Source organism: Electrona antarctica (assembly GCF_951216825.1).
Source record: "Electrona antarctica genome assembly, chromosome: 22".
In the NCBI taxonomy this organism is placed as follows: domain Eukaryota; kingdom Metazoa; phylum Chordata; class Actinopteri; order Myctophiformes; family Myctophidae; genus Electrona; species Electrona antarctica.
In genome coordinates, this window is record NC_136805.1 from 37,173,404 (window position 1) to 37,198,692 (window position 25,289).

Consider the following 25,289-nt stretch of genomic DNA (forward strand, 5'->3'; position numbering starts at 1 on the left):
CTTATTGGCTAGCCCCCTCACATGGCGATCCCCACGCAGCCAGCCATCTCATCGACACAACGCGCGCAGTCGGATGCCAAGCTCTTCCGCGATGTATTCCTTTCCCAGTCTCACCACACCACGGACTCATTGTAACCTCGCATCAGTGTCACTGCAGACACGTAATCACACTGTGGAGGATTTGTGACTGAGTGACTGTGTGTGTGTGTGTGTGTGTGTGTGTGTGTGTGTGTGTGTGTGTGTGTGTGTGTGTGTGGGGGGGGTTTGATTTCAGCATGTTTTGCACTGCACACCATGGGACAAATCGCCTTTTCACCCCCTGCCACTGTGCCCACAAACGCATGTACAAGAGGAAAACAATCTAAACATTATATACTAACGTCAGCATCGGGCAGATTAACACACACCAGCGTTATTAGTTGAGTTTTCTTATTGAAGTGCCTCTGATTTGTAACTGTGCGTTTATGTCAGTCACCGCTGCGATCCGTTGTTATTCAGCCACCAGCAGCAACATACGCACGGACTGGAGAGAGGCGACGTGTTTCTCTCCCTTCGGCTCATGTAGCCCTCATTGTAACTACAAATATTGTTCCCGAAGAAACAATGTGGGGTCACTGCAATCCAAAATATTGTAGGCCTACTATAATGCAGTCAAGGTCCCCACAAAAACATACTACAGTATGTTCTGCTCCATTCTCAACATCTTTTGCTTTCCAAAAACACTAACTTATTGTAAGTAAACCAAAACAGTAAAAAGCAGTTTCATGTGTGCTTATTTTAAATTAATTTAATTTGCTTTGATGTGAAAATAAAATACAACAAATAATAATAATACCCATCTGTTAATACATGTGAAGGGCACAATACTGGGTTTAAAAACACAGCTGAAACATGAAGTGGAGTCTGTCAAATCTCGCAATTTCCTTCTTCCCATTGCGCTGCAACGGAACTAGGATGAGCCGCCCGAAGGGCGGCGAAATTCTAGTCTACTACAAATATTAATTTAACAACTTTCACTTTGACCCATTGAAACCACGACACCGTCTGTGTCATTGTAGATGTTTAGCATTGGCTATTTACAGATAGCAGATGTAAAAGCTCACAGCAACGGCACGAAGTGACTGCTATTTTTTTTTTAACATGTTTTGAAATTTCTTGAAAGAGTTGAACGACTACTGATTCACAGGTATCTTGATACCTTAAGATCTTAAAGGTCTTAATTGGTCAAATAAAAAACAACCGATAAAAAAACAACCGATTTTCTAAAACAACCGATGTAGATTGGCTGTTTTCAACACGAAAAAATACAGTTTTATGGATTAGATACAAGGTTTCTGCCCTGACAGCGCCGATATGGTTAATATATATACACAGTCTCCTGTGTGATGTCATTGACTGCTCTCCAGTGGAGTCATGCACAGACATTAGCCCTGCAACACCAACCATCAGCTTTAAGCCATTCTGACCTGAGATCAGATTCTAAAAATGTCTTCTACATCCTGACAGTTTTCTGAAAAAGCTATGTTTCTATGTCAGTCGTTCTTCGATTTTTCAAAAATAGCAGACCTACAAGCTCATAGCGCGCCACTCGGTGGCGCGCTATGAGCTTGTAGATCTGCTATTTTTCAATAGCTAAAGCATAACATAATGCTAACACCAAAAGGGGTTCCCCACTTCCCGCCCAACATGGGTTAAGCCATTAAGACCTGACACTACAGATTCTACAAAATATCTTCCATGTTTCAATATCAGTGGTTCATGTACTGTATGGACCCACAGAATGATCTTGGCCACGGACCCCCCATCTGAAAATATGTTGTTCCAGCGACTCCCCAGTTGCAAAGATATGAGTTAAAACGTTCACTATGTATATGAAAGAATATAATATTGAAAGAATTGTGCCACATTTTCACGATTAAAAAAATAATAAATAGCAGATCTACAAGCTCGTAGATTTTGTTTCAACAGCGAAAGTTTAACATAATGGTTAAAGTGGTTAAAAGCTATGAGTTGGCACAGATGCGTCCTCCTCGGGTCTACATGGGTTAACCCATTCTGGGATGGAACGCCTTTTGGTGTTTTAACTAAGCGTTATGTTATACTTTAGCTATTGAAAAATAGCAGATCTACAAGCTCATAGCGCGCCACCGAGTGGCGCGCTACGAGCTTGTAGGTCTGCTATTTTTGAAGAATCGTGAAAATGCGGCACAAATCTTTCAGAAGACTTTTTTATTTTATTTCGACGTCAGGCCTAAATGGGTTAATGTGGGTAAGGAGGCTGGCACAGCGGGATAGACACACTAAGTGGCAGTGGTGCAAAGTAACTAAGTACTGGAAATGTACAAAGGGAACCGTACTTACTGTAAGTGCAATTTAGATTTTCTTTCTTTCTTTCTCTTTCACCGTATATTGATATTTTTTTTAAAGTGTAAATGGTAAATGGTAAATGGTGCATTTATATAGCGCCTTCATCCAAGGCGCTTTACATAGATTGTGCATTACATTCACCCATTCACACACACATTCATACACTGATGGCAGCGGAAACCATGCAAGGCACCAACCAGCACATCAGGAGCAATTAGGGGTTCAGTGTCTTGCTCAAGGACACTTCGACACTAACTCTGGGGGAGCCCGGGTTCGAACTGGCGACCTTGCGGTTACCATCCGGAAACTCTACCCCTGAGCCACCGCCGCCGCCGCCGGTTTGGTGTGCTATGAAAAGGGTTCTATAAGTACATACTGTACATTGCCTGCCAATAGTATTGGACTTTTACACAAGTACATTTGTACTATTATTATTATTTTTGGTATTATTTTACTAAAGTAAAAAGAAAAACAAATCTGAATACTTCTTCCGCGGCTGACATTGGCCCTGCAACAAACAGCATCCATTAGCATTAATATGGTTATGGGGCTGGCACCGCGGGATATAGATTCCAGGAGGTAATGGACGATTACAGATGTAGTGTGTCTCTTGATTTGTATTTACTAGGCTGCGGGGACGGAGGTATTGATCCCTGCTCGTTCTGTGCTTGCGAGAGCCAGCCGTGGGAGCGAGCCGAACATACTGTGTAGCTGAATGGCTAGAAACAATGGAAACAGAAGGTCCCAGGTTCAATTCCTGGCCCCGCAAATTTGTGGTGAAAGTGGGGAAAAATGTGTAGATACTCCTGGTCAAATATTACTCCTCTACAAGTGAAAGTTGCCCAAATTGCGAGCTTGCAGATCGGCTATTTTCAAAAGATTATTATACATTTGAAAACTTGAAATGGGACATTCTGCACAATGAGTACTTTTGGTACTTTAGGTGCATTTTGATGCCAATACTTTTATACTTTTACTCAAGTACATTTTTCATTCTGGACTTTTACTTATAAAAGTATTTATATTGATATAGTATTGATACTTTTACTTAAGTGAAGAAAAGTATGTGAGTACTATTTCCACCACTGGGTGAAGCCATGCTGGCGTCCTCACTGAGCAGCTCTAACATTAGCCTAGAAGCTGAACGTGAACTCCCATTATCCCCCCAAAATGTCAGCTAAAGATCTGCAGCATTAGCCTCTGACCCCAACCCCGTATTAGTTCCATGTCTGAGGTCGCCGTACACCCACCATTAAGACTGTGCCCATTGTCGATGTCGTCTGGGCAGAAAAACCTCTTATCTCCCATGTTTCAACTGTTTTTTATGTTTATTCCTGAATTAAAGCCCTACTTCGTCTATACGAGAGTGTCGCCCCCAAGAGTAGTTTGGACATGCAAGGTTTGGCGCCTGACGGCGACTCAATGCAGATTTGACGTGGGGGCAGCGGACTGACCTCATGCTTCCTTCTATGCATGAGGAGTCCAAGCTGCTTCTTTTCACCTGACAGGGGGTAGTTTCCCCGGCCGGAGGTAGCGTGTGGAAGGAACACGTTAATCCGATCAGTTCCTTTCCCCTCCATCAGGCGCCCCCGGCTGGCCAGGGGGGAGGTAGTTTAGTGACCAGGACTACTGCATGTTTTTTGTGAGGGGACCTATCCTAGGGGACACGGGGAGATTCGACGTTGTGTGGCAGTTAAGGGAACTCGGGCCATCCGGGTATGGGACATCGTACAGAACAGCGATACGTCTTAGTGGACAGGTGCAGTGGATTGGGAAAACACAAGACACTGCTACGTTCAAATGGATTACATTATTATTTAGTCTCAAGTCTCTAATGCTTGTGATTGGGTTCAATATGTATAAAACCCACAGACACACTTAGACACTTTCACTAGACTTTATCTTAAAGTATTGTAATACTACTGTAGATTGTAGGGGTGTGACGATATAGTAACTGCATCGGAAAAAACGATTTTAATTTCAAGAAGTATAGTATATCGAAATGAAAACAGCAACATTGACTATGTATCGTATCGTTTTGCAGTGCAAATAATCGGTATTGAATCGTTTTGCTGTGCAAATAATTTATTGTATCAATACTATATTTTTGTGTGTGTGGTATTTAGCAATTTTTAGAAGAAAAAAGAAAAAAAGTGGTTTAATTAGTTTAAAATAATGTCAATGTATTTTAAATAGTTACTGTATCGATTTCAAATCATTGAATCGTATCGTATCGCCATAATGAACCAATATCGTCCATGTATCGTATCGTCAACCATATATCGTGATACATATCGTATCGTATCGTTACACCCCTAGTAGATTGGGTAGTATCTCCACTATTTATTTTGACACTCTTGTTTACTTTGTACTTTATTTGTTTATTTAGTCGGGACAATGTACATTAATGAACATTACATTAAAAATGCAGTGTAAATATACCAGATTTAGCAAAACATGCTAATTTCCATCTGCAGTCCCCAGACATCGAACATCAAACAGTACAAACAGGGCTGACATACAGGACATAGCATACAAATACCTAGTACATTTCGAACGTATTAACTAGTAAGAATAAAAAATAAGAAAATATTAAACTTGTTTTTTTTGTACCAAAACATTGTTGAAATATGGAGATACATGGTTTCTGCCCGATAGCAACTATATCAGCTATACTGAAACGTGAGCGAGGTGTGCAGTGGTGTTCGTACGGGGGGACCTCAGTTAGGAGGAGATGTTCTGGAGGTAATGGGCTATCTGAGTGCTTATGGGGGGACTTGGAAGGTGGGGGGGGGGGGTCTCCCACTCCGGAGGGCAAGAGTTGCCAGAGAAATGGACTTCTAATGGCTTTATCCGGACATGTCTGACGCCAGTTAACCCATTCTGACCTGAGATGAGATTCTAAAAATGTCTTCTACATCCTGACAGTTTTCTGAAAAAGCTATGTTTCTATGTCAGTCGTTCTTCGATTTTTCAATAATAGCAGACCTACAAGCTCATAGCGCGCCACCGAGTGGCGCGCTACGAGCTTGTAGATCTGCTATTTTTCAATAGCTAAAGCATAACATAATGCTAACACCAAAAGGGGTCCCCGCCCAAAATGGCTTAACCTTTGCGGCTAATGAATGACTAAGGTGACTCTCTGGGTACGCAGTGGACACGTCCGGCCCCAGACGTCGTTCCGAGTCATTCAGCGAGGGAGATAGATGTCGGACATGAATATTGTATGGCTGTAAAGCGAACGGACGGAGTCCCACGGCTCGTCAGCGCCGGTTATTCCCCCACAAGGTCAGAGCAGGGTGGAGGACCCTGAACGTGAGACATTCCACCCCCTAGTTGTAGAGCTACAACTATCCATGAGGTGCTTAGCCATCATTCTATTGATTACTTTTTTTGATCAATCAAATAATCAAGAAGCTTTTTGTTTATTTACATATATAATGCCATTATTTTTATAATATATCAAGGAATGGACATGAGAAATTCAGAATAGATTTTTTAATATAATTGATTGTCTGATTAACCAACAATATGTGTAATACATGTCTATGTGTAGCACAAAATAATGAAATAAGCCAATCTACAAGCGTACAACGCACCTCAATTTGATGCGTTGTTAGCTTATGCATATATTCTTTTGCTATTTTTAAAACATTTTGAAAGAGAAAATGTCAACATTTTCCTCCAAAATCTTTCTCTAGTTCAATTAAGTGTTACACTAACACGCCGCCACGCAGCAGTTGGCTCGTTGCGAGCCTCTGAAGAGTAAAGCCTGGGTGTCACACACACACACACACACACACACACACACACACACACACAGAACGTATGCTAGTACATCAGCTATTTTTATCCCAGGCTTCAGGCGCTTCCTTCCAGCAGACATATGATGTGGGATGCTCGTGGCGGTATATGTATGTATACCGAACAGCAGTATACCTGGCTGTGCCCCGGCCGCTGGAGCAGAGGGTTGTGGATGATGAGCAGGCCTAGGCCACCTCTACGGGGGATTGAGTCACCGCTGCTGCTCTCCCTGGGTGTGTAGAGGATGTCTGGCTCTGCTCGCCCCGGCTGTCAGCTTCACTTACACCGGCTTTACCTCTTAAAGGAATATACTCTCCCCTTTGTCAACCTTATCTCCATTGTGATGTCACATCATGTCACATCATAATCGCTCTTGTCTGTCCATCCGTGTGCGTGCGTGAGTGCGTGTGTGCGCGTGTGTGTGTGTATGTGACTGCCTGCCTGCATGCCTGTCTGTGTCTGCCTGTGTGTGTGTGTGAGAGTGTGTCTGACTGTGAACAATATCAGAATGGACGAATGGATTTTCAAGGTCAAAATCCAGGATGTATGGGCAGATTATCATCAGACCTCGTTAGGCGTCTTCCCCCAAAGACGTTCGTAATGCTTCGGTCTAAAAGGTCGAGGTCAAAATGACTTAATTGGGCCGTATATCTCGGGGGACAGAGAGAAATGGATCGAAGATATGTTGTTGTGTGGCCAGAGTTTACAACCCCAGAGCTATACGGGTCCATTTTTGGTTCCATTTGAGCAGGTGCAGGGTCAGGTGGGAGGAGGCAGCCTTGCATGGCTGTCCTCAGTGGCGTGCAGACATTTAGAGGGGCAGGTGCTCAAGTGGAATAAAGGGCACTTTGTGCAGCGCGTGGAACCGGCCGGTTGCCTTAATAGTGTGAGATTTATAGATTGTGGGGCCTAAATAATATATTAGAAGCTTTTCATCAAGAATTGATAAATGTTACCATGGTCCACATACTGTACAGTGTAACTGTACAAAATAAGAAAAAAAGGGGGGGGAAAAAGTGTTTTGTTTTTTGTTTGTTTTTTCAAAAGGGCACATTGCCAAAAGGGCAGGGGGTGCTCTAGCACCCCCTAGTGTCTATCTGTGCACGCCACTGGCTGTCCTCCTCCGCCTTCAGTCACGCCTTCATGTCACCGTCGTCATGCACATTGTAAAGCACTTGAGGAGAACGGCGCTACATAAATGCACCGTTCCCCGGTTACTGTTTTATTGGGACGTGATAGCCGAGCTGTCGAGCAGGAAACCTCTTATCTCGATCGTTGGACATGTGAGGTTTCCATCCGACAGAGACGACATACTGTATGCTATGGCCCAGAGAGAGTGTTAGCCGGTGATGTTATGCCGCACTTCATGCATTAACCCATTTTGACCTGAGATCAGATTAAAAAAATGTCATCCTACATCCTGACAGTTTTCTGAAAAAGCTATGTTTCTATGTCAGTCGTTCTTCGATTTTTCAAAAATAGCAGACCTACAAGCTCGTAGCGCGCCACTCGGTGGCGCGCTATGAGCTTGTAGATCTGCTATTTTTCAATAGCTAAAGCATAACATAATGCTAACACCAAAAGGGGTTCCCGCCCAAAATGGGTTAAATATAAACGGAGATATGGCTATGTTGAATTGTTGTATTTCCCCCTTAACCCATTCAGGCCTGACGTCAACATTTTTAAAATGTCTTCTAAATCCTGACAGTTTTCTGGAAAACCTCATGTTTCTATATCAGTGGTTCTCAATATTTTCATGTCAAGGACGGCAAAAATTATCTGTATTTGGCCGCCGACCCCCATCTGAAAATAATGTTGTTCCGGGGACCTCCCCAGAAGCAAAGATTTTAGTTAAAGATTTCAGGCACATTTTCACGATTTTTCAAAAATAGCAGACCTACAAGCTCGTAGCGCGCCACTCGGTGGCGCGCTATGAGCTTGTAGATCTGCTATTTTTCAATAGCTAAAGCATAACATAATGCTTTAAATAAACACCAAAAGGGGTTCCCGCCCAAAATGGGTTAATGTGGTTTTATCGCCCACTTATGAAACGCTGATGCGACAAGCGTTCAGCTGGCATAACGCTTGTGTTTTGCCATCGCACCTTGCCATCTTTTATCACCTTGCCTGATGTGTGCTGATAACAACAACGCCTAAGGCACTCCGTTTTAACTCTTGTCTGTTTGTCAGCGGTGGAAGAATTACAGTAAAATGTAATGTTAATCCAATCTGTGGGGGTAGAGTATGTAAATACTCATCATAGCACTGGTCCTAGGAGGACTCATACACATACTACAGTGTCACTAAAACGTTGCAGATCCGCAAGCTCGAAACACCTCAATTCACACTGCGTTTATGAGCTTGTAGATCTGCTACTTTTTCAATACATTTGAATATGAATCCTAAACACTTTTGGACACAATGAGGTTTTCCACCCAACAGAGACGATATTTATTGATAGATGTACAGTAGGTTGACAGGAGACGGGGAGAGACATGGGTTGAAGACACGCAGCAAAGGTCGCCGGGATCGGGACTCGCACTCGCAACAGGGCGGCGGTGGTGGCGGCGGTGGCGGCAGTGGTTCAGGGGTAGAGTGCCTGGATGGTAACCGCAAGGTTAAAGTTCAAACCCGGGCTCCCCCAGAGTTACTGTCGAAGTGTCCTTGAGCAAGACACTGAACCCCTAACTGCTCCCGTTGTGCTGGGTGGTACCTTGCATGGTTTCCGTTGCCATCAGTGTATGAATGTGTGTGTGAATGGTTGAATGTAATGCACAATCTCTGTAAAGCGCCTTGGATAAAGGCGCTATATAAATGCACCATTTACCATTTATTTACCATTTTGCAACACGCTGGCAGGATTACCAGCCTCTAGGTGCCCATACCGCTAGGCCAGCCCGGGCGACATACATTTCTTTGCAGATCTACAGGCTCACAACAACAATGTGAGCTAGTACTTAGATACTTTTCCGGCTATACCGCGAGGAAGGCAAGCGACAGAGAGAGAGAGAGAGAGATTGAGAACCGTGTGATAACAAGTAGAACTGTGGGTGATTCTAACTGTAGATTAAAACGTGGAAAATAGGCTTAGCGGTTATGCCATGCACAGACATATCTCTTGTTTTTGTTTGTTTGTTTGTTATCAGGTTTGTTGTCGTTTGATATTTCTCAGAGTTTGAGGGAACACGTTGTTCCAAGTTCCCATTTACCCTCCAGCACTCGGTGTCTTCAAAGCGGTGGGTCGCTCTGGACCCATTTGTGGGTCCCTACGTAAATATATTATATTATCTTAAAGGACCACTTCACCACTTTTCAACATATATTCATATAATACAGTAGGTCCTCACTAATAATCTTTAAAAAATGGCGCAATTTATTTCTACTCCTATGAGACAAAGACTGATTATTAGTGAGGACCTATTATATGAAGATAGGTTGAGAAGTGGTGAAGTGGTCCTTTAATATATTATTTAAAAAAAAGATATATAATTTTCCCAAACTAAATGATTTAATTCATGAATAAATAATTGCAAGAAATTCCAAATTAGGTTCTGAGAACCAGGCTAGATTAGGATGGGGTATGTTGAATTCAAGCTCTTAGTAGTGTTTGGTCTTTCTTTTTGAGTAAAAGTATAGTGTAACAATGCCTATTTTAGATGTATTATTTTTATGTAGTGTAATGTGTTTTTATTGATGTCTCTATGAGAGCTGCTGGAACACCTTAATTTCCCCTCGGGGGATGAATGAAGTAGCTACTGTACCTACTGTACATGGTAGTTATTTAAAGGACTACTTTAGTTTTGTTCAACCAAGGTTCATGTTTTGGAGGTTGTTATTGGAGAAAGTAAAAGATGAGTGTACTTTTGTTTTTCATTTGCTGTCTTCTTTCATTTTAACGATTTTAGTTGTTTTCTGGGGTCTAGTAGGACTATAGTAAATAACAATAAAGAAATCGCCATAAAAAATGTAAAAAATTAAATAAAAAACACTCATCTTTTACTTTCTCTAACGACCTAAAACATGAACCTTGATTGAAACAAATCAAAGTTGTCCTTTAACCAATTTTGGGCGGGAACCCCTTTTGGTGTTAGCATTATGTTATGCTTTAGCTATTGAAAAATAGCAGATCTACAAGCTCTTAGCGCGTGGCGCGCTACGAGCTTGTAGGTCTGCTATTTTTGAAAAATCAAAGAACGACTGACATAGAAACATAGCTTTTTCAGAAAACTGTCAGGATGTAGAAGACATTTTTAGAATCTGATCTCCGGTCAAAATGGGTTAAGTTATCACCATTTCAATTTGCATAACGGCAGTGAAAACAAAGCCATCAGACACGCTTCTCATTAAGATGTACTCATCGCTGTGGTGTTCGGTTTGGCAAAGCCGGGGACGCTTATGTTCTCCCCTCCACCAAACTGATGGTGTTGGCACCTAGAATGGTGTCGGGAGCAAGCTGCTCTTTCTGTTTTTGTGTGTGTGTGTGTGCGTGTGCGCGTGCATGTGTGTGTGTGACTGGGTGAGTTACTGGGTGTGTGACTGTGTGCGTGTGTCTGGGTGTCTGGTTTGGAACATAACAAACCCATTCAGCTTCTGTTGGCTCGCTGGCCAAAACCTTTCAATGTCAACAGATTGGGTTTACCATAAAACATTGTTGTTGTCAAGTTCAAGTAGCAAATATTATATTGCTTTAGGCCTCATTCACATATAAGAGACACACGCAAGAGACACAGGACACACCGAAGAGACACAGGACACACCGAAGAGACACAGGACACACGCAAGAGACACAGGACACACGCAAGAGACACAGGACACACCGAAGAGACACAGGACACACCGAAGAGACACAGGACACACGCAAGAGACACAGGACACACCGAAGAGACACAGGACACACGCAAGAGACACAGGACACACCGAAGAGACACAGGACACACGCAAGAGACACAGGACACACCGAAGAGACACAGGACACACCGAAGAGACACAGGACACACTGAAGAGACACAGGACACACCAAAGAGACACAGGACACACCGAAGAGACACAGGACACACGCAAGAGACACAGGACACACCGAAGAGACACAGGACACACGCAAGAGACACAGGACACACCGAAGAGACACAGGACACACTGAAGAGACACAGGACACACGCAAGAGACACAGGACACACGCAAGAGACACAGGACACACCGAAGAGACAGCTCGCAATGCATTTCCAATGGGAGTCACGTGGTTTGACAACACAACCGTGTTGCATGGGGGGGGGAGGAGGGCAGAAGACAGCCATGCAACAAGTTTGTGTCATCAAACCACGTGACTCCCATTGGAAAAGCATTGAGGCGGCCATGACACACAAGGACACAAGTGTCTCTCGCGTGTGTCTTATATGTGAATGAGGCCTTAACGTCTGTAATGGAATCTACCGTGACTTATTCCCCCAGTCTGTTTGGCCACAGAACCCCATTTGTAACCACTTGAACCCCAACTAACATCCGTGGTCTGGGGGTAACCTATATTTGGGCAACAATTGCAGCACAAGCTCACAACGCGTCGTAAACGGAAAATGTACCTAATTTCCGCCCACCACTGGTTGTCAGCGGCTGCGGGAATGATCTGAACGAGGTCTTCAAAAGAAAGCCTTCTGCAAGCATAATTCAAATTAAAAAAAGCAACACCACTTCCCCATACATTCTTTATGTAATTATCTCAGAGTAAGGAAGTGTAACAGTGACCTTGCAGTAGACAGGAACATCTGTGCTTGTTTGTGGATTCTCAGCAAAAGTCTATTTTTTTTAATTTTTTGTATAATCAGGACATTGCATGGTTTGCTGATGTGTGTGATTCAAAGTCAAAGCATTGCTCTGACATCAGCGTTATTGGTGTGGACGTTTGGTTTTAGCCCTCTCTCATGCATCCATTCTGTGTTCTCCTACTTACTTAACCACAGTGCCGCTCTGCAGCGGAATAAAACCAAAGTTATTGTCCCCGCCGAGCAGTAACCTTGTATCTACATATTTGTCTTTTTCTTTTCTTTTTTCCCTTTCTGTGAATCAATGTCCTACCAGAAGAATAAGATCACGGATACAAGAGGATGAAATTAGGTTTTGTTTTTTTCGGACTGGTGTCTGGCCTCTCTCTTAGAGATACGGTGAGAAGTTCAGTCATATATGTGAGAGACTCGGAGTAGAACCTGCCGCTCCTGGACTTGGAAAAGGAGCCAGCTTAGGTGGTTCGGGCATCTAGTACAGATGCCTCCCGAGCGTCTCCCTAGGGAGGTTCTCACTGCACGTCCCACTGGGTAGAGATCCAGTGGCCGACCAAGGACCAGAGTGGGTGATTATATCTCCACACTGGCCTGGAAACGCCTCGGGATCCCCCAGGAGGAAGTTGCTCCGGAAAAAGGAATACTGGAAATTTCTGTTGGAACTATTACCCCCTGCGACCCGATGCCAGATAAGCGGTTGAAGACGGACGGATGGATGGCTGGAGGGATAATGTCCTACTTGTACCTCTTTCCATTTTCTGAAAAGTAATGCTTTTGGACATGGGGCATTCGACCGCCTGACAGCAACGTCACGCTAATTACATTTGACAAAAAAGAAAATAAATGTTTTCACAGTAACTCGAGTCTCAATACATTAGGGAGAGAAGTGCTATGTTTACAGAATATCCCAAATTATGTTCATTAAAAAATAGTCCAATACACTGCTGAATAAGTTCCCTCAAGCACCAAAACGAATTTGGGAGTCAAAACATCTGTATATTTCAGACAGCTGTCGTGTAGTAACCTTGTATGTCCAAAACTGTACCTTTTTTAATGATTACTTTTAAAACGTTTTAACATAATGAAAATAGTCGATCTACATGCAAGCTCACAACCTTTCGGAATGCGGCGCGTTGTGAGCTTTTAGATCGAGCGATTTTCGCTACTTTATAGGATGACACTCCTGTATGATGAAGTAGGGCGTTAATTTATGATTAAAAAAACAACAGCATACAAATTTGAAAACGTCATGGAGAGATACGAGGTTTCTGCCCGACGACTGCGAAGATATTATTCAGACATCTTGTCGGTGCCATTAGCATACTAAAGCTAATCAGACACTTAATAAGCAGCGAATAGGAATGAGCACGCTCACGAGAACTCCTGAATAATACTTGCAGTGGGAATGCTAAAACACAGCATTGTCATTGTCTCCACCAGGCCCGAAGGCATGGGGAGAGAGTATGTTTTGCACTCCGTCCGTGTGTGTGTGTGTGTGTGTGTGTGTGTGTGTGTGTGTGTGTGTGTGTGTGTCCTTCCGTCCGTCCGTCCGTCCTTCCGTCCGTCCGTTATCAGCTAATCTCTGGCACCATTGGCCCGATCCATGCCAAACTGTGCACACACACTCCCTGGATGCCAACGACGAACCTCTGCCCCAAATATTCCTCAACGGCCTGTTATAGCGCCACCATGAGGCCGATTTAGGCAAAACACATTTCTGTAGATAACTCGTACACATTTTATCCATACATCACACAATTCGGTATACACTATCTCCATAGTCATGTGATCAACACAGAGCTGCACAATTTCCCATCTTCCATCCTGATTGGCTAAGATTGGCTTCCAGAACTCACATGATTGGTCCGTTTCAAACAAAATGCCACAAATCACAAACAGTGTCCAATTTCCATGAAATTATACACGCACATTTCCACTAGGCCGAGGACGACATGCCACTATTTTTCCCCCAAATCAGCCTCACGGTGGCGCTATAAGAGGACAATTCCTGTTTTTACCTATAACTGCATCGACAACTTATGTATGCGCACTCCCTAGAGGCCATGGAAAAACATTTTCCCTGCATCCTTCCACATCTGCCGGTTATAGCGCCACCATGAGGCCGATTTCTGCTAAACACATTGTTTGTGTTAGTCGCACAGATTTCATCCAAATCTCACGCACATCGGTACACATGATCTCTGTAGTCATGTGATCAAGACGAGCCTGTTGGATTTCTCAGATTCTACACTGATTAGCTAAGATTGCCTTCCAAAGTTTTCAGGAGTAGCCCGTTTTGTACAAAATGCTGCACATGTCCTGCTCATCCAGAATTCTATCCTCAGAGATGCTATGAGTGATCTGGCTCTGTATTTCCTCAAAAAAACGAAGAAAATTGTTGCAAGAAACAAACATGTTTATATTACTCCTAAACATTTTGCCAAACATCACACACACTCCTATCCTCCTGGTGGAGACCTGTGCCCAGAAGGGCACTTTTTCTAGTTTTGACATCGTTTTAAGACCGCTGTTCCTTAAAGTGGGGGTCCGGGGACCCCCAGCACAAGGGTCCCGTCCTTGAAGAGTGCTAATGCATTAAATGTGCACTGCCGTATACATGGATTAACCCATTTTGGGCGGGAACCCCTTTTGGTGTTTTAAACATTATGTTATAATTAAGCTATTGAAAAATAGCAGATCTACAAGCTCATAGCGAGCTTGTAGGTCTGCTATTTTTGAAAAATCGTTAAAATGTGCCTCAAATCTTTCCGAAAATTGTCATGATTTAGAAAACTTTTTTTTTTTATTTCGACGTCAGGCCTGAATGGGTTAACGTTCTCAGTCGTCACGACTGATTTCAGTCATTTGCATTCCATAGAATTGTCGGCATGTCTTTTATGGATTCATGCCGTGCACTGAAAATTGCAGATCTACAAGCTCACGGCGTGTTGCACTGCGATGAGGTATGAGCTTATAGATCGACTATTTTCAGTTATTACTCATTTTAAGATGAAGTGGTTTTTGAAGTGGTCAAACTAGCAGTAGAATACATGTTCAGATTGAAGCGTCTTCCAATGCGACATGAATGCTCTCGAATCTTGATATTTCATAAAAGCGAAGGTTTAAAGTGTCTGTGTGATTTCTTCAACTGGCCGGCAGTAATGTAGAACAGCAGAAACATACGTAGGTTTTAGAATGATAGTGATATACATAATGATGATACATATACATTGTCATCTTACATTACATACTGTGTTAATTATTTTTATTTGGGAAGTAGAGCACTAGTCACGAATCACAGTTTTGAACAAAGTGGTTCAGTCATGAGATTTTATTTTGCTTTATTTTATGTGCATATACTATAAGCCCACATTACTATTCACTGTGCTATTCATCTCATGGTGTTAATGTTAATTTTGGGAGCTTACATATGCTTAAAACCGAGTACTCCTGTACTCTTAACTCAAGTATAAATTTGTCTGGGCTAACTATCACTTGTGGTTCAGTAATATTTGACCATAAGTATCTATACTTTGACTCAAGTACCGGGGTTGAGTACTTTGTCCACCACGCTGATAACAAACTGAAGTAGCTGTTCCGTGCTTCTGGGTGAATACCGCACACACCACGTTTGTGTCGGCAATAAGAGATTTGAAGAGTGTCACGGGACTTGAACTCCCCGCAATTTAACCCATTTTGACCTGAAGTCGATTCTACAAATGTCTTCTAAATCTTGATAGTTTTCTGAAAAACCCCATGTTTCTATGACAGTCGTACTCAAACATTTTCATGTCAAGGACCCCCAGAAATATATGTATTTGCCCGCCGACCCCCCCCCCCCCCCCATCTGAAAATATGTTGTTCCAGGAACCTCCCAGAAGCAAAGATTTGAGTTAAAAACGTTCGCTCTGAAAGAATATATATTCAAAGATTTGCACCACATTTTCACGATTTTTCAAAAATAGCAGACCTACAAGCTCGTAGATCTGCTATTTTTCAAAAAATGTCTAAATTATAACATAATGTTTAAAACACCAAAAGGGGTTCCCGCCCAAAATGGGTTAGAATGAGAATAAATTGAGTTTTAGTGGAAAGGGGAATATTATTACAAACACAAGTCCAACATGCAGAGACCTGGTGGGAATCGCCTGCGCTAGTTAATTTAATAAACGTTTGAACTTGTGCCTCGGTTGGGCGAGCGCGGTCGAGTGTAGATTCCAATGCTATGTTCCACTGGGAACCTTAAGTTTGTGGTGTGTGTGGACCAATTTATTTTTTTTGCATTTTGTCGGTTTCAAACCAAGCCATACAGTATATACACAGTAGTATTAATATTATAATCACTTGAACCCTAGCATCCCTATAGCGTCGCAGTCCTGCCCCCTCGAGAGACCCGGAAAATAAATCCCTGTTCATTTTCCTAGTATTTATTTAAAGACGTTTACGCCGCGGACAAAGCCAACTCTTGCCGTGACAAATCATGACAATAAACACAATGTTTTGGGCCAAAGAAAGAAAAAACGGCAGGTTACAACACTTTTTTGTTGTTTTTCTTCTTTGTAATTATTTGTTAAAGGTTATAATTATAATATTATAATTATAATTATTAAAGGTTATAATTATAATATTATAATTATAATTATTAAAGGTTATAATTATATCATTATTTGTTAAAAGGTCTTTAAATAAATACTTTTTGAAAAGTCTATGGGAAAAATGCATTGGGATTCATTTCCTGGGCCTGGCGTCGTCATGAAAGGGGGCGGGACTGCGACGCTCTATTCTGTCATACAAGACGAATATTTGGTTGAAAATATATATAAGATATACAAGCTTGAAGTCTGATCTTCTATTTTTCCCAGAAATAATAGAGTAGATCTCCACAGCGCAAAAAACAAGGATTACGGGCAGATATACTAAATGTAGAGGCCATGTAAATCCAGTACATTTACGGGTGAGTACGGTTGTTTACCTGCCCGGAATCAGCAAATCTACGGGTATGATAGATGTCCGAATTGTACCAACTTAAATATGCAAGGCCTGCTTCCTACCAGTCACACCTCTTGGGCAAGAATCCCCCCCACCCCCCACAAACCCCTCCCACCCCCCACAACCCCTTCCCAATTCAATTCAATGGAGCTTTATTGGCATGAAGAAAACATACATCTACATACTACCCTCCCCAGAATAGCTGTTGGTTGGCGGTGGGAGTTCAGGTAAAGCAGTGAAGTTGATCTCATCAATAAGTCAGACACAGATCTCTCAACATGATCCCCTCTCTTATCTTCGCAGGGTGTTCCTTCGGGCCATTAATCAGTACGCCGCCGTGCTGAACAAGAAGTTCCTGGATCAGGCCAACTTCGAGCTGCAGGTAAGTGACGACACGACGCTCTGATGAAGGCATGGCGTGTTTTGTATAAACACCGGCGTCTCGTCCCCACCCCCTCCCGCCGAGTTGCAATTTGTCTTTGGCGGCGTGGCATTTTGATTATGCCGCTGCGCTAATGCATATACGCGACGCCAATCAGCAAACCATTTATGCTGAATGTTTGCTAGGGCAGCGAGGGAGGGAGGGGAGTTGGCAGAGGAGTATAGGGCGAGTTGGAGCCTCTTATAATGGCTGTACTAACCCATTTTGAGTGGGAACCCCTTTTGGTGGTTACATACATTATGTTATAATTTAGCTATTGAAAAATAGCAGATCTACAAGCTCATAGCGCGCCACCGAGTGGCGCGCTATGAACTTGTAGGTCTGCTATTTTTTAAAAATTGTTAAAATGTGCCTCAAATCTTTCAGAAAATTGTCATGATTTAGAAAACTTTTTTTTTAAATTTTCGACGTCAGGCCTGAATGGGCTAATGGACATAAAACGGAAGATAGGAAGTGGTCTGTCTGTCTGTCTCTGTCTGTCTCTGTCTGTCTGTCTGTCTCTGTCTCTCTCTCTCCACCTCTCTCTGTCCGTATCTATACTTTGACCCGGCTATGGTCTTCCTTACCACTCATACTCGGGTCGTGAGAGCGTCGTCACAATCGTGCTATACTTTAGCATAGTTTCCAAAACAACTTACAGTGTGTGGCTTTGATCTCAAATCATTGCGATCGGATGATTATGTAATCATTGTGACGGAACATTTTAGTGCTAGCGGGGACTGCGGGATTTAAAAAATGTCCTGGCTAATGGACGGCGCGGTAATAAAGCAAAAAGAGGAGAGAGAGAGAGAGAGAGAGAGAGAGAGAGAGAGGTGGTTAAACGATACACGGTAGAAGGGATGGCATTAAGTAAGCACTCCACCGGGTCCCGGCGGCCTTATAATTGTGGCTGTTTTAATTTTCCACCGGCTTGGGGCTTGTTAGACCTTCTACAGTACATGCACGCACACGCGCAGACACACAGTCACACAGTCACACACACACACACACACACACACAGTCACACACACACAGTCACACACACACACACACACACACACACACACACACACACACACAGTCACACACACACACACACACACACACACACACAAAGTCACTGAAAAGAAATTAGCATAAAAATCATTGGGTGGCCACATAAATTACTAAAATAATAAATGTGCGGCCGTCCCATTCCTGGAATATTTTAACCTGTGCCTCTGAAAGAGAGCAGCCTCCTCCACTGCTTACTTTTCAAAATGTGTCGTATCATCACTGTTGGTGTTTGTCCAAAAAATATTTAAAGATTATTTTTACCCCAATTTAGTTAACAGTTTGACTGCAAAACACGCTAAACCCGTCTTTTTTTACCATTGTTTTTCCCTGCTAAACCCGCTAAACCGCCATTTGTTTTATATGTTTAATTTGCGTTTTTTTAATAACTTTTAAGACTTAAGAGGTTTCCCTCGGACAAAGCGACGAGGATGACGCTTTGGGATGACGTAATCGGAAATCGACCTATCACTGGCTTGCAGGGGCTTCTGGGAAGTTGAGGCTCAATGCATTCCAACAAGCAACAAGCAATGGCGGCGCACAGCGGAGCTCTCCTCGTTCGCTTCTGTTGTTGATCCGCAGTTTGGATTATTTTTCAACACGACGACAAACGATCACAACATTTTAAGGTGGATTTTCGTGAAACGGACGTACCCTATTGGCCTGAATATAAGACTACGTTTTTTTTTCCAATGGAAATATCCTACAGAAAAACGTGCCGGGGTCGTATTATAATCAGGGACTAGCCTTCAATGACATTTGACATTCAATGTTCTTTTTACACAAATTAGTCTTGCAAAATGGGGGTGGTCTTATGATCAGAGTCGTCTTATATTCGGGACCGGGCGATGCTTCAAAGGTTAGTGTAAATCCCTGCAGTGAACCTCATATCACGGATGGTAATCAATTCCCCGTAGGGAGACTGTGTTAACACATTGTGTGCCCAGAACGTCTCCAGACGTCTTTATAATAACCCCCTGTGGTGCCCAAGACGTCTGGGGACGTCTTTGGGAATTGTTAGGTCTCGTTCGGGGGAATCTGAAATGCAGTTACCCGAAAGGACCCGTGATCACCCGAGCTTTATATATATATATATATTAAACCCTTCAACTTTAAAAATAGGATTCAAAAATAGACATGCGTGTGTTGTAATTATTACATTCTAAAAACCTTATTGTCTGTTGAAAAGACTTAATTAAAGACGAGGGCTCCGTTTCGGAACGGATCCAATCCTTCTCGGGGCTGTTTCTGGGCGGCCGCCGCCGCAAATTAGAATGTGTCTCGGCTCCGTTCGGTTCGGTCCAGATATTACCGGTCCCGTTTCGGACCAGGTCCAATTTTATGGACCCGTGCTACCCTCTACTCTGCTGCGGTATGGTGGGAAGAAAAAAAGCATTTTTAAGAAGTGGAAAGTGCCGAAAACATTAGCAAGAAACGCAAAACATTTAAAGTGTGAAGTTGAAGTGGATTGGCTATTTTCACTGCTTTTGTGTGACACTCTTGTATGACGAACTATAGGACATTAATCTGTCCCATTAACCCCTTTTGGTGTTTTAAACATTATGTTATACTTTAGCTATTGAAAAATAGCAGATCTACAAGCTCATAGCGCGCCACCGAGTGGCGCGCTATAAACTTGTAGGTCTGCTATTTTTGAAAAATCGTTAAAATGTGCCTCAAATCTTTCAGAAAATTGTCATGATTTAGAACATTTTTTTTTTAATTTCGACGTCAGGTCTGAATGGGTTAAAACAGTTGAAATGAGAGGTTTCCGCCCGACAGCGACGATATACGTAATCATTTCAATGTGTTAACAGCTTAAACTGGCTCTGTTTTCAACAGCCTTTTAATCCCCCCTGCAGCTGAATTCATTAAACACTGTTCTTGTTTCACGAAACAATAATTGGACCTCTCCTTTTTATGTTGTATGAATAGTACTAAAGGTTTAATTTTTTTCCCTTTGTTCTGTTCCATTAAATCTGCGTGCGTGCGTGCGTGCGTGCGTGCGTGCGTGCGTGCGTGCGTGCGCGCGTGCGTGCATGCGTGCATGCGCGTGTGTGTCAGTGAGTGAGACAGTTAACCACTTCCACTATAAAAATAGTGAAATGTTTCAATAGCAGCCATACCCAACCACCCCCCCCCATCCCCCCACCCCCCCAAAAAAAAGAAAAAACAAGGAAAACATCACAAGCTTAGACCAGATATTACCGTATTTCTACTTTTGTGCTACACTGAACTCTAGTACGATGGCAAAGTAGGGCATTAATTTGTAACGAGTCAGAATTACAGAGATAGTCGTGAAGGTCTGTGCCCAACAGCATGGACATGATAAGACATGCTATAGTGAGAGCATGCTGCGAGGTACCCAGCTGTGTCTATGTAAAAGTACTGTCCCTGGCACTGAAACCCTCCGCTTTCCAGCTGCCAACATCACTGGTCTCTCATCTTCTAAAGAGGGGTCTCTCTCTCTCTCTCTCTCTCTCTCTCTCTCTCTCTCTCTCTCTCTCTCTCTCTGCTCCGAGTCCTCCGGCATTCCCATTTCTCCTCTCCTTCTGTCCCTTATCTGCAGCATTGGGGCTGGGTAGAGCTGTCCAGGCGTAGCTGCAGTGCACTCTACAGCCCCAGTATCTTTTAATGTCCCCACCGGCCCACTAAATATCACCACCCAACACAACAAACACATTACTGAATGTACTCACCTCTCCCCCTCTCTCTCTCTCCCTCTCTCCCTCTCTCCCCCCCATATCAGCTGTGGAACAACTACTTCCACCTGGCCGTGGCCTACCTTACCCAGGAGTCCTTGCAGTTGGAGAACTTCTCGAGCGACAAGAAAAACAAGATCTTTCACAAGTGAGTCCAACTGTTCCTCCTACACACTAACCTTGTGTTGCTGTTTCTCTGCATAGTACAGGATATAGTTGTACTGTATAGGTTTTCTTATTGTTTTTCTCGCCTCTGTATTGCTGTATACGACAGTATTTTCATGATATGATGACCATCCACGTGGTGACCTGGGTGAGTGTCGCCACCATGTGACACACACACACACTCACCCCGGGTGTGATCAGCCTGTGGTGGGCCAACCTCGACAGAGGGTGTCTTTTGATAAGTGAGCGAGACTTCCAATGAGGTCGGTGCACACAACTGAAGATGTGTCGTGCTGGTGGCACCACATGATCATTGCCAATATCCAACCCCTGCACCCAAGAGGACGTCTCAAAACCATTCAATTGTTGGGCTGAATAATATTAGGGATATTGAACAACCAGTCCTATTAAGAATCCATACACGTGCCCTGCACATGTGCGTCTCACACACACACATACGTAAAAAAAAAATCAATTGAGTTTTTTGAACGTTATGTCAAAAAGGGCAAATACAAGTACAAAACAATGCATTCGCTGAAATAACGAGTTGAGGATAAGAAAACACAATTCCACAATGGAGTCTTATCTCCATTGTGGTTCTTGGAAAAATAACAAAATGAAACAACAGGAAGGCCAGCTTATTTATCATGGGTACCCCCCAGCTGGTCTGAGGAGGACCTGGCGTTGCATTCGTCTCTGCGACAAAACCAGGTCCCTTATCTCTTCTCATAGAAGGTGGCAACCCCCACCATTCCACATGCAAGTGGTCTTATCGCAATGCATCCCACACAAACAACAACGCAGGAATACAGAGAGCCCTCCTGGCTCCCACTGCAGGCAGGCAGCACTAGACGCTGCCCCCCTCCCCTCCCTCCCTCTTAACAAGGCTGTGCGTGCGTGCAGCCTTGGATGGTCTCTCTCTGGGGGACGGCCGCTTGGAGAAGCGTGCCTCATGCTCACATGTGGAGTACAAGGCGAGTGTCAGGGATGCCGTCCCCGGAATCCCATATCCATGCTGCTGGCTGCCTGCATGCTCGCCTGCTCCCAATCCTTTCAAAGCATTTTCTGCAGCGTACACGTGTCGTTGCCGGGGGGATTTCTCTCCCCCTACTGTCTCAGCAGCGCCTCTCGCTAGCTGAAGGGGATGAAATGTACACCCTCCTCCTCCTCCTCCTCCTCCTCCTCCTCTAGCTCCAGCCTGCCTGCCTGCCTGCCTCCCTGCATGTCAATCGCTGAGATTAGCACTGCTGCAACCCTGCTGCAACTATCCACCGTTTTCTGAAGCGAGTGTATCTAAGTATTGCACTTCGTTTATCGATGACATGTTTATTTCGTTTTTGTTTTAAGTCAACAAATTGATTAACCACTTCTGGTTGTCGCACAAAGGTGTTGTTGCAAAATAGCAGCGCTTCATGCTTGGTTATTTTTCATAATCGATGAAATGGATTAGCTGGATGAACTGCTGCAACCCTAAGTGAGATCATTGACAATAACATCCCGACCTGCCACGCCGTCTCACTGGGTAGCAGGAGGCTTGCTCCTTTTAAAACCGCATGTGGTTGACCGGAGTCCCTCAGGGCTCTATACTAGTTAACTAGTATCTTTTAAAATCTTAGAAAATAGCCAGTCGGCAAGCTCACAGCACGTCGCAGCGCTGTGTCGGCAATAGGGGTGTCAAAAGAAATCTATTCGAATTAGAATCGCGATTCCCGTTATGAACGATTCAAAATCGATTCATAATTTCCAAAAATCGATTTTTTTTTTTTTTCTGGTTACAGTTACAGGAGTTTTCACTACATGGTGTTTGTGATATGAAACGTAAGCTTACCCTAATCACAGTAAACATCATGTCTTCAGTCATTTTCAAGTGACTGTAGTATAGTCACTTCAGTTGGCTGGAGTAGATTGTGATGAAATCCTATGTATTGATTCGATAATCATTTTGAATAGAGAATCGTTTTGAACCTGGAAAAAAAAGCTTTTGAATTAAAAAAATTACAAATATCACTTATTTTTTTGTTTTGTTGTGATAATCCTCCCTACTATAGAGTGTGCTGACCATGTAAGGAGTTCCTCCCTGTCCCCAGTTAACCCCTGGGGTAAAAAAAAACGTAGGTTTCGTTTTTGCCTAGGTGGCCCAGCCTTCATCCAATCAGGATAGAGAGGGGCCTTCCGCCAATCACGATCGAGCGGGGGCGGGCCTTGGTGTGTGTGCTGTTGGCCTGTCGTGTGTCCCCCCCACTGTAGTGCGTGCATGTGCACATATTGTTACCGGGGCGGACCGGGTTTTTTTCCACATCACCCAAATCACTGAATGACAGGTGTGCTGTCATGCTCATTTCAACATAGCTATTTCAACCAATTGCAGAAGAACTACCTGTAGTAATATAAATATTTCAGTCCACTTTTCTTCTCCTTTTTGGGGCGACTCCTTTTGTGTACCACCAGAGGGGGGGCTCAGGTACCATCAGTGGTACTAGTACCAGGGGTTGGGAACCTCTGATTTAGACTTAGAGGTTGTGGCCAGCTCATGTCACCAGTGGATCTATCACACCACCACTGACACTGTGTGTGCGCACGTTGGCCAAGTGCTTGTATTTGCAGGCCCTTATCAACACACACACACACGCACACGCACACACACACACACACACACACACACACACACACACACACACACACACACACACACACACACATACATACGTTTCTGTTACTCAACTTATGACATCAAAATTGTATTACGACATTGAAGCTGAAAAGTCGTGATCCACAAGCTACAATTGGGAAAACTCCCATAAACATCTAAATCTCCAACCCTAGACTTTTTATTTTCCTAATTTATAATCCTTAAATCTAAAACATGTATAGGGACATTTGGCTCACCCACAAGTGTGTAATACTAGTGCACGCACGCACGCACGGACACACGCACACAGAGTCAAGGAACAGAGTGTTTCTCTGTTTTGTGTCGAGCTGTTTTAACACACAACCAGGTAAACTGAAGTGGAAGAAAATTGTGTTTTCTCTCTCTCTCTTTCTCTCTATCTCTCTCTCTGTCTCTCTCTCTCTGTCTCTCTCTCTCTCTCTCTCTCTCTCTCTCTCTCTCTCTCTCTCTCTCTCTCTCTCTCTCTCTCTCTGTCTCTCACACCACCTGAGCCTCTCCTTCACCTTCTCTCCACACTCCTTCTCTCTCTTTTCTCATTTCATTATCCACCACAACCTGCGTGCCATGAGCTGCCTGCCACCCAGCTGTAGCCTCGCCTTCAGAGGTCCGTCATGGCACGGAGCGGAGTGAGAGAGACAGAGAGCGTGGCCTCACACACACACGCGTGCGCACACACACACGCGCTCACCCACGCGCGCACGCACACACGCACACGCGCTCACACACACACGCGTGCGCACACGCGCGCGCACACACACAGTCAACTCCTCTGTAGTAGCTTTAGTCATTCACCGCCAGTGGTGGAAAGGAACTTCTGTAAGTACATTTACTTAGTACTGTACTTAAGTACAATTTTGAGGTTTTTGTGCTTGAGTATGGTTTTTGTACTTCGGGTATGTCAACTTGTCAGTACTTTTGCTTCTATACTCCACCACATCTCAGAGGCAAATATTGTACTTTTACTTACTTTGTAGATTTTGATTATTAGTACAAAACATACATCAACCACTTCAGCTCTGTATACATTTTGAGTCGACCATTTGAAAATAGCCGATCTACAAGCTCACAATGTGTCGCGACGCGACACATTGTGAGGTTGTAGATCTGCTATTTTCCAAAGATTTTTTATACATTTGAATAGTACTTAAAACGGGACATTCTGCACGATGAGAACATTTACTTTTGATACTTTGAGTACATTTTGATGGCAATATATGTGTACTTGTACTCAAGCACTAGCACATAGCCTATAAGTAAAAAATGTGAGTACTTTTTTCCACCACTTGTTCAGCGCACATGTATTCCCGTGCGTGCGTGCGTGCGTGCGTGCGTGCGTGCGTGCGTGCGTG

General features: G+C 43.5%; 1 protein-coding gene across 1 annotated transcript in view; it reads left to right on the forward strand.

Annotated features, from left to right (window-relative positions):
- Window positions 1-25,289, forward strand: part of dock1 (dedicator of cytokinesis 1) — a gene marked incomplete at its 5' end in the record, with an annotated part of 409,371 nt that overhangs the window by 259,651 nt on the left and 124,431 nt on the right. The window contains 3 exons of the mRNA XM_079492379.1: window positions 10,894-11,348; window positions 17,235-17,313; window positions 21,155-21,255. Of these exons, the coding sequence (XP_079348505.1) occupies window positions 10,894-11,348; window positions 17,235-17,313; window positions 21,155-21,255 (635 nt within the window). The remainder of the gene's footprint in view (window positions 1-10,893; window positions 11,349-17,234; window positions 17,314-21,154; window positions 21,256-25,289) is intronic.